The 14,007-nt window shown below is 42.0% G+C and overlaps 1 protein-coding gene across 1 annotated transcript; it reads left to right on the top strand.

Annotated features, from left to right (window-relative positions):
- The first annotated feature begins 4,438 nt into the window (after positions 1–4,438).
- Positions 4,439–12,310, top strand: anxa3b (annexin A3b). The gene is made up of 14 exons (XM_060908861.1): positions 4,439–4,522; positions 4,837–4,882; positions 6,202–6,249; positions 6,340–6,421; positions 6,540–6,634; positions 7,425–7,538; positions 7,722–7,812; positions 7,898–7,977; positions 8,077–8,133; positions 8,708–8,801; positions 8,924–9,019; positions 9,353–9,411; positions 10,940–11,062; positions 11,981–12,310. Exons 2-14 carry the CDS (start codon positions 4,868–4,870, stop codon positions 12,038–12,040), a joined length of 1,014 nt encoding a protein of 337 aa, XP_060764844.1. The 5' UTR covers positions 4,439–4,522; positions 4,837–4,867; the 3' UTR covers positions 12,041–12,310.
- Positions 12,311–14,007: the final 1,697 nt, after the last annotated feature.

Below are 14,007 nucleotides of genomic sequence, written 5' to 3'. Positions count from 1 at the left end.
CAGCCCACGTCCCCCCCCTCACTGCAGCCATCTCTCCTTCTTCCCTCAACACACCTCCACCCAGTCATCACAGCAGCCCCCTCCTCCCCCACCTCAACACAGACTCCTCTATGCATTACTGCAGACCAGGTCAGAGGTCAGCTGAGGAAGCTCCACTCCAGGAAAGCAGCAGGCCCGGACAAGGTGTGTCCACGACTACCTGTGCTGCTGAACTGGGTGAACCACTCCAACGCATCTTCAACCTCAGCCTGCAGCTGGGGAGAGTGCCCACCCTCTGGAAGACATAATGTATCGTTCCAGTTCCCAAAAAGAATTGGCCCAGCAAGCTGAACGACTTCCGACCGGTGGCACTCACTTCACATCTGATGAAGACGTTGGAGCGGCTCTTCCTCAGCCTTCTCAGACCCCAGGTACAACATGCCCAGGACTGTCTGCAGTCTGCGTACCAGGCAGGTGTTGGTGTGGAAGACGCCATCCTCTACCTGCTACACCGAGCCCACTTGCATCTGGATAAGGGAAATGGCACAGTGAGGATCCTCTTCTTGGATTTCTCAAGTGCCTTCAACACCATCCAGCCCCTATTGCTTCAGGACAAACTGAACAGGATGCGAGTGGACCCCTGCCTGGTCACCTGGATCTCCAGCTACCTCACTGACAGGCCGCAGTATGTCAGGCTGAAGGACATCACGTCTGACACTGTGATTAGCAGCACTGGAGCACGCCAGGGCACGGTGCTGGCCCCTCTTCTCTTCACCCTGTACACCGCGGACTTCTGCTACAACTCGGAGCTGTGTCACATTCAGAAGTTTGCCGATGGCACAGCCATCGTTGGGTGTATCAGTGACGACAGAGAGGAGGAGTATAGGAGCCTGGTGAGGGACTTTGCTGTGTGGTGCAACAAGAACCATCTGCAGCTCAACACCTCGAAGACCAAGGAGCTGGTCATTGACTTTGGGAGGTCCAGACCAAGGTCACGACCAGTTCTGATCGAGGGAGTCGAGGTGGAGGCTGTGGATTCCTACAAGTACCTCGGGCTGTGGCTGGACAGCAAGCTGGACTGGACTTGCAACACCAGACACTTATACAGGAAGGGACAGAGCAGGCTATGCTTCGTTAGGAGGCTGCGGTCCTTTAACATCTGCAGGAAACTCCTGTGGCTGTTCTAACAGTCCGTGGTCGCCAGTGTCCTGTTTTACACCGTGGTGTGCTGGGGGGGCAGCACATCCAAGAAGGACGCATCCAGGCTGGACAAACTGATCAGGTGGGCCGGCTCTGTGGTCGGCATGAAGCTGGACTCTCTGGTGACGGTGGCAGAGAGGAGGTCTATGGACAAACTATTGAACATCATGGATGATGCCAGTCACCCTCTGCACACCGTCATCAGCAACCAGAGGAGCCTGTTCAGTGACAGAATGCTCCTTCCCAAGTGCAGGACGAACAGACTCAAAAACTCCTTTGTCCCTCACGCCAACAGACTGTACAACTCCTCTCTGGGGGGGAGGAGGGGTAACAGGACGACAGAGGATGGGAAGGAGCAGTAGCCTAGCCTAACAATAAGCAATACCGGACAATGTGCAATATAATGTACAATATAAAGTGCAATATCTCTCCTGCCCCCCCCCCCCCCCCCCACACACACACACACACACTTACCCTAACCCCACTTCTCCCCCCCTCTCCCCTTCCTCTCTTCCCCATATCTTATTCTTTTATATTTGGACATGTAAATACTCAATTTTATTTTAATTTATCTAGAAGTTTTCTCTCTTTCTTTTCTCTGTTTATCTGTAATGATGTTGCTGGAATCTTAATTTCCCTGAGGGAACCCTCCCAAAGGGATCGGATCGGTCTAGTCTCGTCTAGTGGCAGTAGAACAGAAATCTGGAAAGAATAAAGAAGCTGTAGTTGTAATACTGAATAACGGCCAGCGGATGGAGACAAATCACACACATAAACCCTTGTTTATAGTTACTGAGAACTTGTTAATATGGATGATTGTCTATACAGAAGCTGATCTCCAACAGTCTTGTACTTATCCTGCAAAGGAACTTCCCAAGAAACTTCTGGACCACCAGGGATAAACATCAATGACCATGCTCCAGGAGTCGTGGATAAATTACTCATATTTGGGCTCCAGAGTAACTCGGAACAAGTCACTGGATGGTTGTCACACTGGAAAGGTGTCCAGAACTTTTAGCAAGCTGCGTGAAAGATTTTGGAGCAACAATGTTCTGAGTACAGAACTAAAGATGTGTATCTATCTACACTTCATGTATGCTCAGAATTCTGTTGTACTGTCGCTGTGTTTGAGATCAGTACTAGGGGAATCATGGGAAGGCAAAGTCCTGAGTACAAACAGTATAGAACTTACTGGAATGTCAGATATGTATACACTGCTCCAAGCTCAAAGACTCTGGTGCACTGGTCATGTTTGCAGATGAGAAGATACAAGACTTCCAAAGAATATAGGCTACTCCGTGATGAAATTGCTGACTCTCCTCATCCAGTTGGGTGTCCAAAGATGTACTAAAACAAGATCTTTCTGTTCTTGACATTCCAATATCTTCATGGAAGGAAGTGACACAAGACTTCTCATCTCATCTCATTATCTGTAGCCGCTTTATCCTGTTCTACAGGGTCGCAGGCAAGCTGGAGCCTATCCCAGCTGACTACGGGCGAAAGGCGGGGTACACCCTGGACAAGTCGCCAGGTCATCACAGGGCTGACACAGAGACACAGACAACCATTCACACTCACATTCACACCTACGGTCAATTTAGAGTCACCAGTTAACCTAACCTGCATGTCTTTGGACTGTGGGGGAAACCGGAGCACCCGGAGGAAACCCACGCGGACACGGGGAGAGCACGCAAACTCCACACAGAAAGGCCCTCGCCGGCCCCGGGGCTCGAACCCAGGACCTTCTTGCTGTGAGGCGACAGCGCTAACCACTATGACACAAGACTTGTGTTGCGCAATTCCATTTCCAGAGGTAGCAGTGTGTCTGTAAAGAGTTACGTTGACTTCTGCGCTAGAAAGAGGGAACAAAGGAACCAGAACACCAGCAAAATGCAATTGTCTCAGAACACAGAGAAGTTCTCTGAGCAGAGTATTTTTAAGCTACTTTTTTAGTTATCATGACATCGAACATGATTGTCGATTACGACACATGTGGCCATGTGTGTGTTACATGAGAACAGGAACTGATGTGTAACTATAAAAGGATAAAACATAAGGTGTTTTATTTTTTAATAAATAAAAAAGCAATCACTGATAAATTACTATGATTTAAGAGAAAGAACACACTGTGTTGTGCTGTTACAGGAAAATAACCTCCGCAAGGGTGGTATGATGAAGCGGAGCTACTGTTACTGTCCTAACATTGATTATTTTCCCATAACATCATAGTAGAGAAGCAAATCAACTTTATTCTTGACTACATGCATGGGGTTTTGTTTTGTTTTGTTTGTTTTTTGGTGGAATTAGTTTTCATTCCACAAAAATAAAATAATTTGCTTCAAGGCATTTAATAACAGCAAATAAAGGATATGGATGGCAAAAAAAAAAAACCACACAAAACAAAAACGAACCTTTTCTTTGTTCCGTCGTTTGCTGGGAGGTGATTTTTTTTCTTCATTATCATCTGGATAAGAGACTGGATGCAGGTTTTGTACCAGAACAGTGCCAAGTTTCCCAAAAGCATCCTAGCACAAAGATCATCGTTAAATGGTAGTGTAAGCAGCACAATGAACACTCTCCCTCCTTGTTAAGATGCTCTTAGTGTTGAGGCTTTTGGGAAACCCACCACAGATTGGTATTTGGAGCTCTCCATCTAAAACAGAAAGGTGTCATTTCAGCAGTTTCTCCTTCAGTAGCTCTTCTGTGGGATTGGACCATATGGGCTAGCCTTTGTGTCCCATGCCAATCAGTGAGCCTTCGACACCCATGACCCTGTCGCTGGTTCACTGGTTGTCCTGTGGATCCTTGGACCACTTTTGTTTGGTACTAACCACTGCACACCGGGAACCCCACACGATGTGCCATTTTGTTGATGCTCGAACCCAGTCATCTCGCCATCACAATTTGGCCCTTGTCAAAGTTGCTCAGATCCTTACACTTGCCCAAGTTGTTCATTTGTTGATATAAAGCTCAATAACTTTAAAAGCAAGCATGAATCATGTCAACCTGAGTCCTTAGGTTAAAAAAAAAGTGCTGGTGAAATGATATTAAAATGTTTTTAAACGTTAAAAGGAAAAATATATAGGTCCAAGATGTAAATCCATAGATATTAGTCCCTATCTGATTAAAATACTTCATTATGAAATGTTAGAAGGAATTACTTTTATAAAGTCTGAATGGTGAATCAAATGAATCAATTCCAAAGAATCGACTCAGTGAAGTGACTCGTAACGCCCAGTGAACGCTGGTAAAGAAGTGCGTTAAAGTCGGAAACTGATTCATTTCCTGTGGTGTTTGGGCGTGTCCCTGAGCTAGAGCAGAAGGAGATTATTCTGGAAAGAAGGTAATAATACTGATTTTTATTAAGACTTTAGAGTTGTCCAGGTAAACACTGAGGATTTGGATGGATGTTGGATCCATTTTGTTTAAGTGTTCATGTTGTGGAGTGGAACAGAAGCTCCAGGGCAGTGTTTATTCCTGTGAGAGTGTTGGTGATCAGAAGACTCCCTCAGAAAGCTCCAGGTGATCTCATCAGAGAGGAATGAGCACAGTTTGATGTTTTTGTGCACAGACACGCAGTATGTGGGAAAGTCTTTACTGCGCATGTGTATGAGGAGGAACGCATCAGATAACAAAGTGTCTAATCTCTCACTGCAGGGGTACAATCCATCCGAGCTGAACATCTGGAATGGCTACTCCATGGGTAGGTTAAGAGTTTTATTTTATATACCAAAACAAAAAACAAAAAACAGATGGTTTTAAGATCTAAACACGTCAACAGTATAAGAAACTGAACTATTATTATTATAATAATTATTATTATTAGTAGTAGTAGTAGTAGTAGTATTGCCACGGTGTTTCTTTTCTTGTTGTTATATTCAGTTCAAATGCAAAAGTGTACACACCCTTAAAACAACAAAACATAATTCTGTTTACAGCAACAACATTTTAAAGTTTGCTTTCACAAATGTTCCTTTATCACAAGTAACAGAAAATGCACAGTCTCCGCATCCTTCCAACTGCAATGAACACCTTGTATAGTGAATTTAGTACAAAGGTTTTCACCCCTTCTGAGCTTCTTGTCATGTCTATTTACATTGATGTGGCTTATTGTCTCATCTCATCTCATTATCTGTAGCAGCTTTATCCTGTTCTACAGGGTCGCAGGCGAGCTGGAGCCTATCCCAGCTGACTACGGGCGAAAGGCGGGGTTCACCCTGGACAAGTCGCCAGGTCATCACAGGGCTGACACATAGACACAGACAACCATTCACACTCACATTCACACCTACGCTCAATTTAGAGTCACCAGTTAACCTAACCTGCATGTCTTTGGACTGTGGGGGAAACCGGAGCACCCGGAGGAAACCCACGCGGACACGGGGAGAACATGCAAACTCCGCACAGAAAGGCCCTCGCCGGCCACGGGGCTCGAACCCGGACCTTCTTGCTGTGAGGTGACAGCGCTAACCACTACACCACCATGCCGCCCCATGGCTTATTGTATTATAAATAATATGATAAATTTAGAAATATTTTCCATGTGTAACTGTGTTGCATTCATTCCTTTAACACACAGCTTGCCAACCCTGGTCCTGTCGAACCTCCTGTCCTGCACACTTTTTTTTTTTTTCTAAAAAAAGAGTTTTCCTGATCAAATTAATCAGTTAATGAAAAGCCCTGATCTGAATCCGGTTTGGTGGAGTGAGGGGGAAAACGCTGAGATTTGGAGGACAGGGGGTTAATTCCAGGACTGGGGTGCACTGAATGAATGATGATGATGATGATGATAATACAGTAAAATATTGCTTAATTGTTTTCTAGAGTTGAATTCGATACAGTAAGTCAAATGAATGAATTGGGGAGGGAACTTTTGCACATTCTGTTACATTTGAAAGGCTGTCATATTATTTATTTATTAGAAACTGATATCAGATTTTTCAGTACAGTTTTTGGCATGCAGATGTGCATGGCCATTTGAGGATTAGGATTACACACACTCTTATGTTTCCTGTGTTTCAGGATGATTTGAGCCTCCTTCTCGACTCCCCAGGCTCGCTGTCCGTCCCTGTAAGACCATCCTGGCATCTTCTTCATCTTCCTTCCTTAGTCATGAGCAGGTTATGAATGTGCTGCTTGTCGTTCTGTTCTGTGTGTCAGAGTCGAGGAACCGTTAAGGATAAATCGGGTTTTAATGCGGGTGAAGATGCTGCTGCTTTAAGGAAGGCCATTGAGGGAATCGGTGAGAGGAACGCTTCAGAAATCCTCCATTATTATGATGTTTGCAGTCACTTCCTGAGTAAATATAGGTGAAGAACCACCGATATTGTCTCAAAGATTGTGTGTGTGTGTGTGTTAAGGCACCACTGAGAAGACTCTGATCGACATTCTGACTCAGAGAAGCAGCGCTCAGCGTCAGCAGATCTGTAAAGCGTACAAGGACGCAACAGGAAAGGTACAAACTCCGCCCCTCCTCCAACACACCCAGTCCTGTCCTTTATCTTTTCCCAGTGCTCCTGAAATCTGGATTCTGATTGGTCAGCAGTTAAATTAAACTTCTATACCATTTCCATGGTAACTGACAGCGTTCACAGGGACGCATACAGCAGACGCTCCACATAATTGGATTTTAAAAATTAGTTGATGTGGTGAAGTTTTCCATTAGATGTTTAGTTCAGGTGTATGGAAGGAGTCTCCAGTGTCAGTGTTTTTGTAGAAGTTTTCTGAGGAGTTTACGCTTTTTGCAGTTTCTCAGTAACGAGTTTTTTTTTTTTTTAAATTCTTTTAAACCTTATTAACTTCAAGAGAGACAGAAAAGACAGATGTGAGGGAACAACTGTTTATAGCTGCTATAACATTAGTGAGAACTTTTTTGCAGATTTTTTTCCCCCACAACATTGAATGTAACTATAAATGGATACATTTTTAAAAAATGTATAAAAATGTAATTGGTGGCAAATTGCTGGGGTGGAAGAGGAATGAAACGCTTCAGAAAAGTGTTTGTTGTTTTAGGACGATAATCAACATCTGGGTGGTAACAGGAACTCCGCTACACCAAGCACATTGTTTTAATATAAAACAACCTTTTATTCCTTCTTCAGGGTTTTATTGCTGCCATGTTAGAGTTCTCGTGATCTTACCATCAAACCTTGTCATGATCCAGAAGTCAGGTTTTCAGCTGCTGTGTTCATCCAGGACTGTCGTTCCAGTGATTTTTCAGTTTTTCTGGGATTGTTGATTTGCAGTCTCTTGTGGACGCTCTGGAAGGAGACACTCATGGACATTTTGAGGACATCCTGGTGGCTCTCGTCACCCCGCTGGCGCAGTTCGACATGCAGGAAATTAAAAGGGCGATTAAAGTAAGAGCTTTACATTATGTTCTGCGTATCTTTTTTTTTTTTTTTTTTTTAAATGGTGCTTGAAAAATGATCTATTTATTTTGTGTGTGTGTGTGTGTGTGTGTGTGTGAGAGAGAGAGGGTGCGAGAGCGATTTAAATGCTGTATGTATTTATTTATAAAGTGTCTCTCTCTGCCATCTCAGGGAGCTGGAACCACAGAGAAAACACTGATCGAGATCCTCGCATCCCGATCTAACCAACAGATCAAGGCTCTGTCTGACGCATATTTACAGGGTCTGTAGTCTGATTCTTCTTGATTAGATCGTGTGATTATCACACGCTGAAATGTTGATGTAATGTTCATGGCGGTGTGTTCCAGACACGGGGAGAGCACTGACTTATGATCTGAAGTCAGAGGTTTCCGGGGATTTTGGGAAAACTCTGCTCATCCTTGCTGAGGTTGGTGCATTCTGGGAAGTTTTGCATCTCTGTCTGATGGATTTGAATGAAAATGAGTAATGTGTGTCACATGAGCTGCTCACTTCGTTTAACTCGCAGGGCAAAAGGGACGAGAATAAAAATGTGGACGCTGCTCAAGCCAAAGCTGATGCGAAGGTAAAGTGAAAGAGAAACTGCAGATATTTGTTTAAATGCTCTTTTCATGGAAATGTTTGGAACCAGGAAGTGATTAGGGTTGTGACCTCTGGACTTATTATTCCTAATGGAGGGGGCGTCGCCTCTGGACTTATTACCACCGCTGAGGGAGGCGTGGCCTTGGTGTTTATTAGTTCTGCTGAAGGTTTTGACCTTTCTCTCACTTTTTTTTTTTTTTTTTTTATTAGCTGTATAATTTAATCATATTAAACTACACCCTGTGTTGCACCTAGTACAGAAATACCTCAGTACTGTATCAGTGTTTGCTGTAAATCATTCACTGGATTTTTTTTTTTATGGTTTCAGGGTCATTAATATTGAACTGCACCTCAGATAAATGAGAAACGCTCCACGATATGTTCAGTATTAGTTCATTAACTTTTTTTCCAGAACAGACTGTGTGTTTATTTCAGCTGGAGTCGTGTGAAAATTAGATTACACTTTTTTATTTAAAAAAAATTTTTTAGTCCCCCCCCCCCCCAATAAACCTGCGTGTGTCCATCTTCCACGCTGACCCTGAGGCTTCCCTGCACAGGCCCTGTACGAGGCCGGAGAGAAGAAATGGGGGACAGACGAGGACAAGTTCATCGATATCCTCTGTCACAGGAGCGTTCCTCAGCTCCGACAAAGTGAGAGTCAGACTGGAGACACAAATCTAATTCTGTCCTGGAACAGAACTTGTACAGAAATCTGAAGTGTGTGTGTGTGTGTGTGTGTGTGTGTGTGTCCCCCCCCCCTTCTTTCTTTAAAGCCCTGGTGGAATATAAGAACCTGAGTGGGAAAACCCTGCAGCAGAGCATTGAGAGTGAGATGTCTGGAAATACAGAGGAGGTTTTAGTAGCCGTAGGTACGACATGGTTTTATGTAATGAAAGCTTTTAATAATTTAATTTGGTAGAATGAAAAGGTGATCAAATCAGACACTGTACAGTTGTTTTGCTGCATTTTTTCCCCCTTTTTGAAGAAGCGACACTGCTCCTACTTTATAAAATGTTGAATGTGTTAAATATTTGACTTTGGGACAGCTTTTAACGTGAATATTTATAGACCCTGGATTAGGGTGTGTGTGTTTATTCTGAAATGGAGAATCTTCCAGATAAGTTGTTTTGTTCTGCTTTATTAAACACGACTGTATAATAAATTAATTACAGTTTAGGACTGATGAATGTGTGTCCTTACAGTGAAATGTGTGAAGAGCGTCCCGGTTTACATGGCAGAGCTTCTCCGTAAGAGCATGAAGGTAAAGAACACAGATTACACAGCAGGAAAGAAATTAATAATTGTCAACAGGTCAGTAAGATGATCGGGTATAAAAAGAGCATCCCGGAGAGGCGGAGTCTCTCAGAAGTAAAGATGGGGAGGGGCTCAGCGCTCTGTGAAAGACTGTGTGGGCAAACAGTGCAATAATTTAAGAAATGTTTTGTTATTCTCAATGTAAAACTACAAAGAATTTGTGGATCACATTTCTGGTCCATAATATCAAAAGATTCAGAGAATCTGGAGAAATCTCTGTATGCGAGAGACAAGGCTGAAAACTGACATTGGATGCCTGTGATCTTCAGGCCCTCAGGAGACACTGCATTAAAAGCAGACACGTGTCTGTAGTGGAAATCACTGTATGGGTTCAGGAACATTTCAGAAAACCATCGTCTGTGAAAACACTTCATTACTGCATCCACAAATGCAAGTTAAAACCAGATATAAACAATATCCAGAAACCCCACCCCCTTCTCTGGGCCCGAACTCTTTTACGATGGACTGAGGCGAAGTGGAAAATTGGCCTGAGTTCTGATGAATCAAAAGTAGAAATTCTTTTTAGAAATCATGGACACCACGTCCTCCAGGCTAAAGAGGAGAGGGACCATCCGGCTTATCAGTGCACAGCTCAAAATCCAGCATCTGTGATGGTATGAGGGGGCGTTAATGCACATGACATGGGGAACTTGTACATCTGGGAAGGCATCATTAATGCTGAATGATGTATACACGTTTCAGCGCAATATGCTGCCATCCAGACAAAATCTTTTTCAGGGAAGGCCTTCCTTTAAGTGGGATGATGCCAAACCACTTTCTCTACATTATTAAAACTGCATGGCTCTGTAGTAAGAGTCCAGGTGCTAAACTGGCCTGCTGCAGTCCAGACCTGTCTCCCACTGAAAACACTTGGCACATTATGAAGCACAAAATACGACCAAGATGTGAGACCCTGTACTGTTGAGCAACTGAAATTGTAGATCAGGCAAGAATGGGACAACATTTCTCTTTCAAAACTACAGCAGTTGGTCTCAGTTCCCAAACGTTTACAGAGAGTTGTTAAAAGTAGAGGTGATGCACACAGCAGGAGAAATGTCCCTGTCCCAACTTTTTTGAAACATGTTGCTGACATCAAATTCAAAATGAGCATATTTAATAATAATTCAGTTTCAACATTTGATCTGTTGTCTTTGTACTATTTTCAATGAAACTTATGGCTTCCATGACTTGCAAATTCACATTTTTTATTTACATTTCACTAAACGTCCCAGCTTTTTTGGAATTGAGGTTGTAAAGAACTAAAGTTGAGTTACTTGAAAGAATAAAGTAAAAGAAAGCAGAGAGAGATCAATAGAAAATAGTGAAAGAAAAGGTGATGGATGAGAATGAAACCTTGAGAGTTAATGAACCCGTCTTTACCGCTCTGTTTGTGTTTTTAGTGTTCTATAGCACTCGTCAGGTCACGGTTGTGTGCAGCTGTTTCCTGGTTAATTATCTGATGTTTATTACTCCAGGGTGCGGGCACTAACGAGGCCATGCTGACTCGGATCATGGTGAGCCGCTCAGAGATCGATCTGATGGACATCAAGGCAGAGTATAAAAAACTGTACGGTCGCTCCTTATACTCCGATATCAAGGTACGTTAGAGAAGAGTTTACACACCCACACCCACCAGGAGAGAGATATTTACTCTGTTACTTCCTCTTCGTTTCTGATTAACTCTTGTGATACACCTGAACATTTACACTCCCTTCTGAACAACTTCCTCCTCTGTCTAGTTTTGAAGAAAGGAGGTACTTTAGGATCGATTCACATGTAGGATTAAACTAAGAATAGGAAGGTAAAGAAAGCAAATATTGTGCAAAAGAAAATTAAAGAAAGAAATGGGTAAAAATGGTGAAAGAGCAGAAGTGTGTGTGTGTGTTGGTAAGAAAGACCAAAAGGTACTAAAAAAGGTAATAAAAATGAAAAAGGGAAGAAATTAAAAAGTCACAGAACTACAAGGTTAACAAAAATTGTCTTTCGATGAATCAAATGTCGAATTTGAATCAGTTTCACTCAGATGAATCACTTATCTGAGCATGATGTTCGATTCTTTTATGGTTTTAAAGTTTAATTCGAAACACTTAGATTAATTACAGAATTTTTAATCCTGTAACTCTGAAACTCCACACACAGATTCAGATGAACTGGATCGAACCGTTCATTAAAAGCAGTTGATTCATGAAAAAGAAATGACTCGTACCCAAACGATTCCTCTCCAGAGCCACAGTGATCTTTTCATCCTCCAGTGTGAATCAGAGATTCAGCAGCGTGAAGCTTCCACACGGTTTCTCTTACAGGAGCAAATCTTTTCATTTGCACTTAAGAATGAATCCAGTGATTCAGAGGAGAAAAGATCTGATTTTTTTTTTTTTAAATGGAACATAAATCCCTGAAGTACTGAGGCTGATTGAAGGTGTTTATGGAGTGTAAAGTCTCCTGCTGTTTGTCTGATGTATTATTTCTGTGATAGTGTGTGTTGTGTAAAAGCTGTATAAACCTGTGTGTTCCAGTCTGAAACCTCAGGAGATTATCAGAAAACCCTGCTGGGGCTCTGCGGCGCGGACGATTAGGCCTGAGCTCAGAACCGAGCTCAGAACCCACCTCATCACCCTGAAAAACACGGAGGAGCCGAGATGAAGTGATGAAACCACAACACGGTGCTGCTTCCTCGATCTTCACCACAACGATCTGAAAACTCTTGATGTTAGATTATAGATATTACAGATCCTATATGAAGTATGATGTGTGGATGGAACTGATGGATTTAACCCTTTATATTCTCTGCAGTGAAGTATTTTACACTGGGAAGATTTTAAGAAATAAAGCTTATTAAAACTAAATTGGCTCTGAATTTGTTTACAGCAGACAAAAACTGATTAAAGCTAGATAATGACAGCAAATTAATTTCATAGTCTAATTAACACTTTGGACTTATAATGGATTATTTGATATAGAATAAATTAACTTTCTTTCAACCAGATGAGAAAGCAGGTAAAGGACAGGTTCCGATCATGCTGAAGTGTTTTATTTCCTTTCTTTTTTTTTTTTTTTAAAGCGCAACAAGAGAGGTTCAGGACAAATTTATTAAAGTGAATGTATAGCAGGTATTAATATTAAGACATACCTTTTAATATTTCTTTCCACCTGTTTTGGTCCTCCATGGTGCCAACATCATTGCACTATACAATTATGCTGAAAACTTCCTTAGGTATAAAAATGCCACAAACATTTCACATCTTCCTTCTCACCACTTGTCCCTGACACTTCAGGAAGAAACACAGTGCGTGTGTGGTGTGAAAAATCACTTGAACACTGATGCGCTGCTGACACAGCAACCAAATCCGTGTGCAGAAAGTATTTTAATTCAGTTTCAGTATTCAGATATTTTACAGTTCATTTCAAAAGGTCAAAAACATCCAACAGGAAGTAAAGCCTGAAACAAAACAACCAACTCGCATTAATACAAGTGTGTGCGGTGGTTCAAATATACACACCCCATGCTCACTGCCCACAGGTCACATTCAAAGGGTAAATCAAGCACTGTTTAAAAAGTATTTGCCCCCTCCCAAGGATGTGTTCGCATGCAAACGGTCCATCTCAAAGAATAACAGATACCAAGGAACATAAACACTCAATATACAGCAGGTACAGTTCAATACAATCCAGAACAATCCTTTATAACTAATATTTGTAACTCAAAACAGATTCCAGCACAAGGTGAACAGCTGAACGTCCAGCGAAAGGCACGTTCAGCACCTGGACGCAAACTGATGTGTGAAAAGCTCAGTAGAAAGAAGTTTTTATATAAACTCACATTCATGCAAAAAAAGCAGATCTTTTTGTTTGACCTTATTTAAACATTCACAGCAAAGGACCACGTGGTTTTGTTCGAAGGTAAAAACAAGACAATGAGGCACTCACTCTCGAAAAAAGAAAAATCAATACCAACAAAATGTCAAATACACTGCTCGACCTAAACAGTCTCAGATCGCATTCTGATTGGTCAGGTGTTGATTAGTTTTCTACAAGTCACAGATTTATATTGTTAAAACACATTGTTTCTATAGTAACAGTACTGCTGATGCGCCAAGTAGTAATAAATAATAGGATTTAAAAAAAAAAAAAAAGTCATTGACGTGGTAAAGTTTTCTCTGAGAAGAATCAATGTTCATTTAACGTTGATGGAAGGAGTCTCCAGTGTCAGCACTTTGTAACAGTCAGTGGTAAAGCTGTACATTTTCCAGGATAGGCATTTACACTTTCGAGTTTCTCAGTAACATGATGTGCACTGTGTGCGCATGCGTTTTTTTTTTTTTACCAAATATGAAAATCAAGTGGTTTCACAGTTGTTCCACAACGTTAAACATAACTATAAATGGTTTAAAAAAAAAAAAAGCTGCTATTTAATAAAAAGGTAGTATACATCCCAGATACATTTTTGATGGAATAATAAATAAACAAACCACATGTTCTATTCCCTTCTAGCGGGTTTTGTTCATTTGGTTTGATAGCATGCAATATTGTTAGCATATCGCTT

The sequence above is a fragment of the Neoarius graeffei genome, chromosome 25 (genome assembly GCF_027579695.1).
Source record: "Neoarius graeffei isolate fNeoGra1 chromosome 25, fNeoGra1.pri, whole genome shotgun sequence".
In the NCBI taxonomy this organism is placed as follows: domain Eukaryota; kingdom Metazoa; phylum Chordata; class Actinopteri; order Siluriformes; family Ariidae; genus Neoarius; species Neoarius graeffei.
This window is presented reverse-complemented; position numbering and strand designations above follow the sequence as displayed.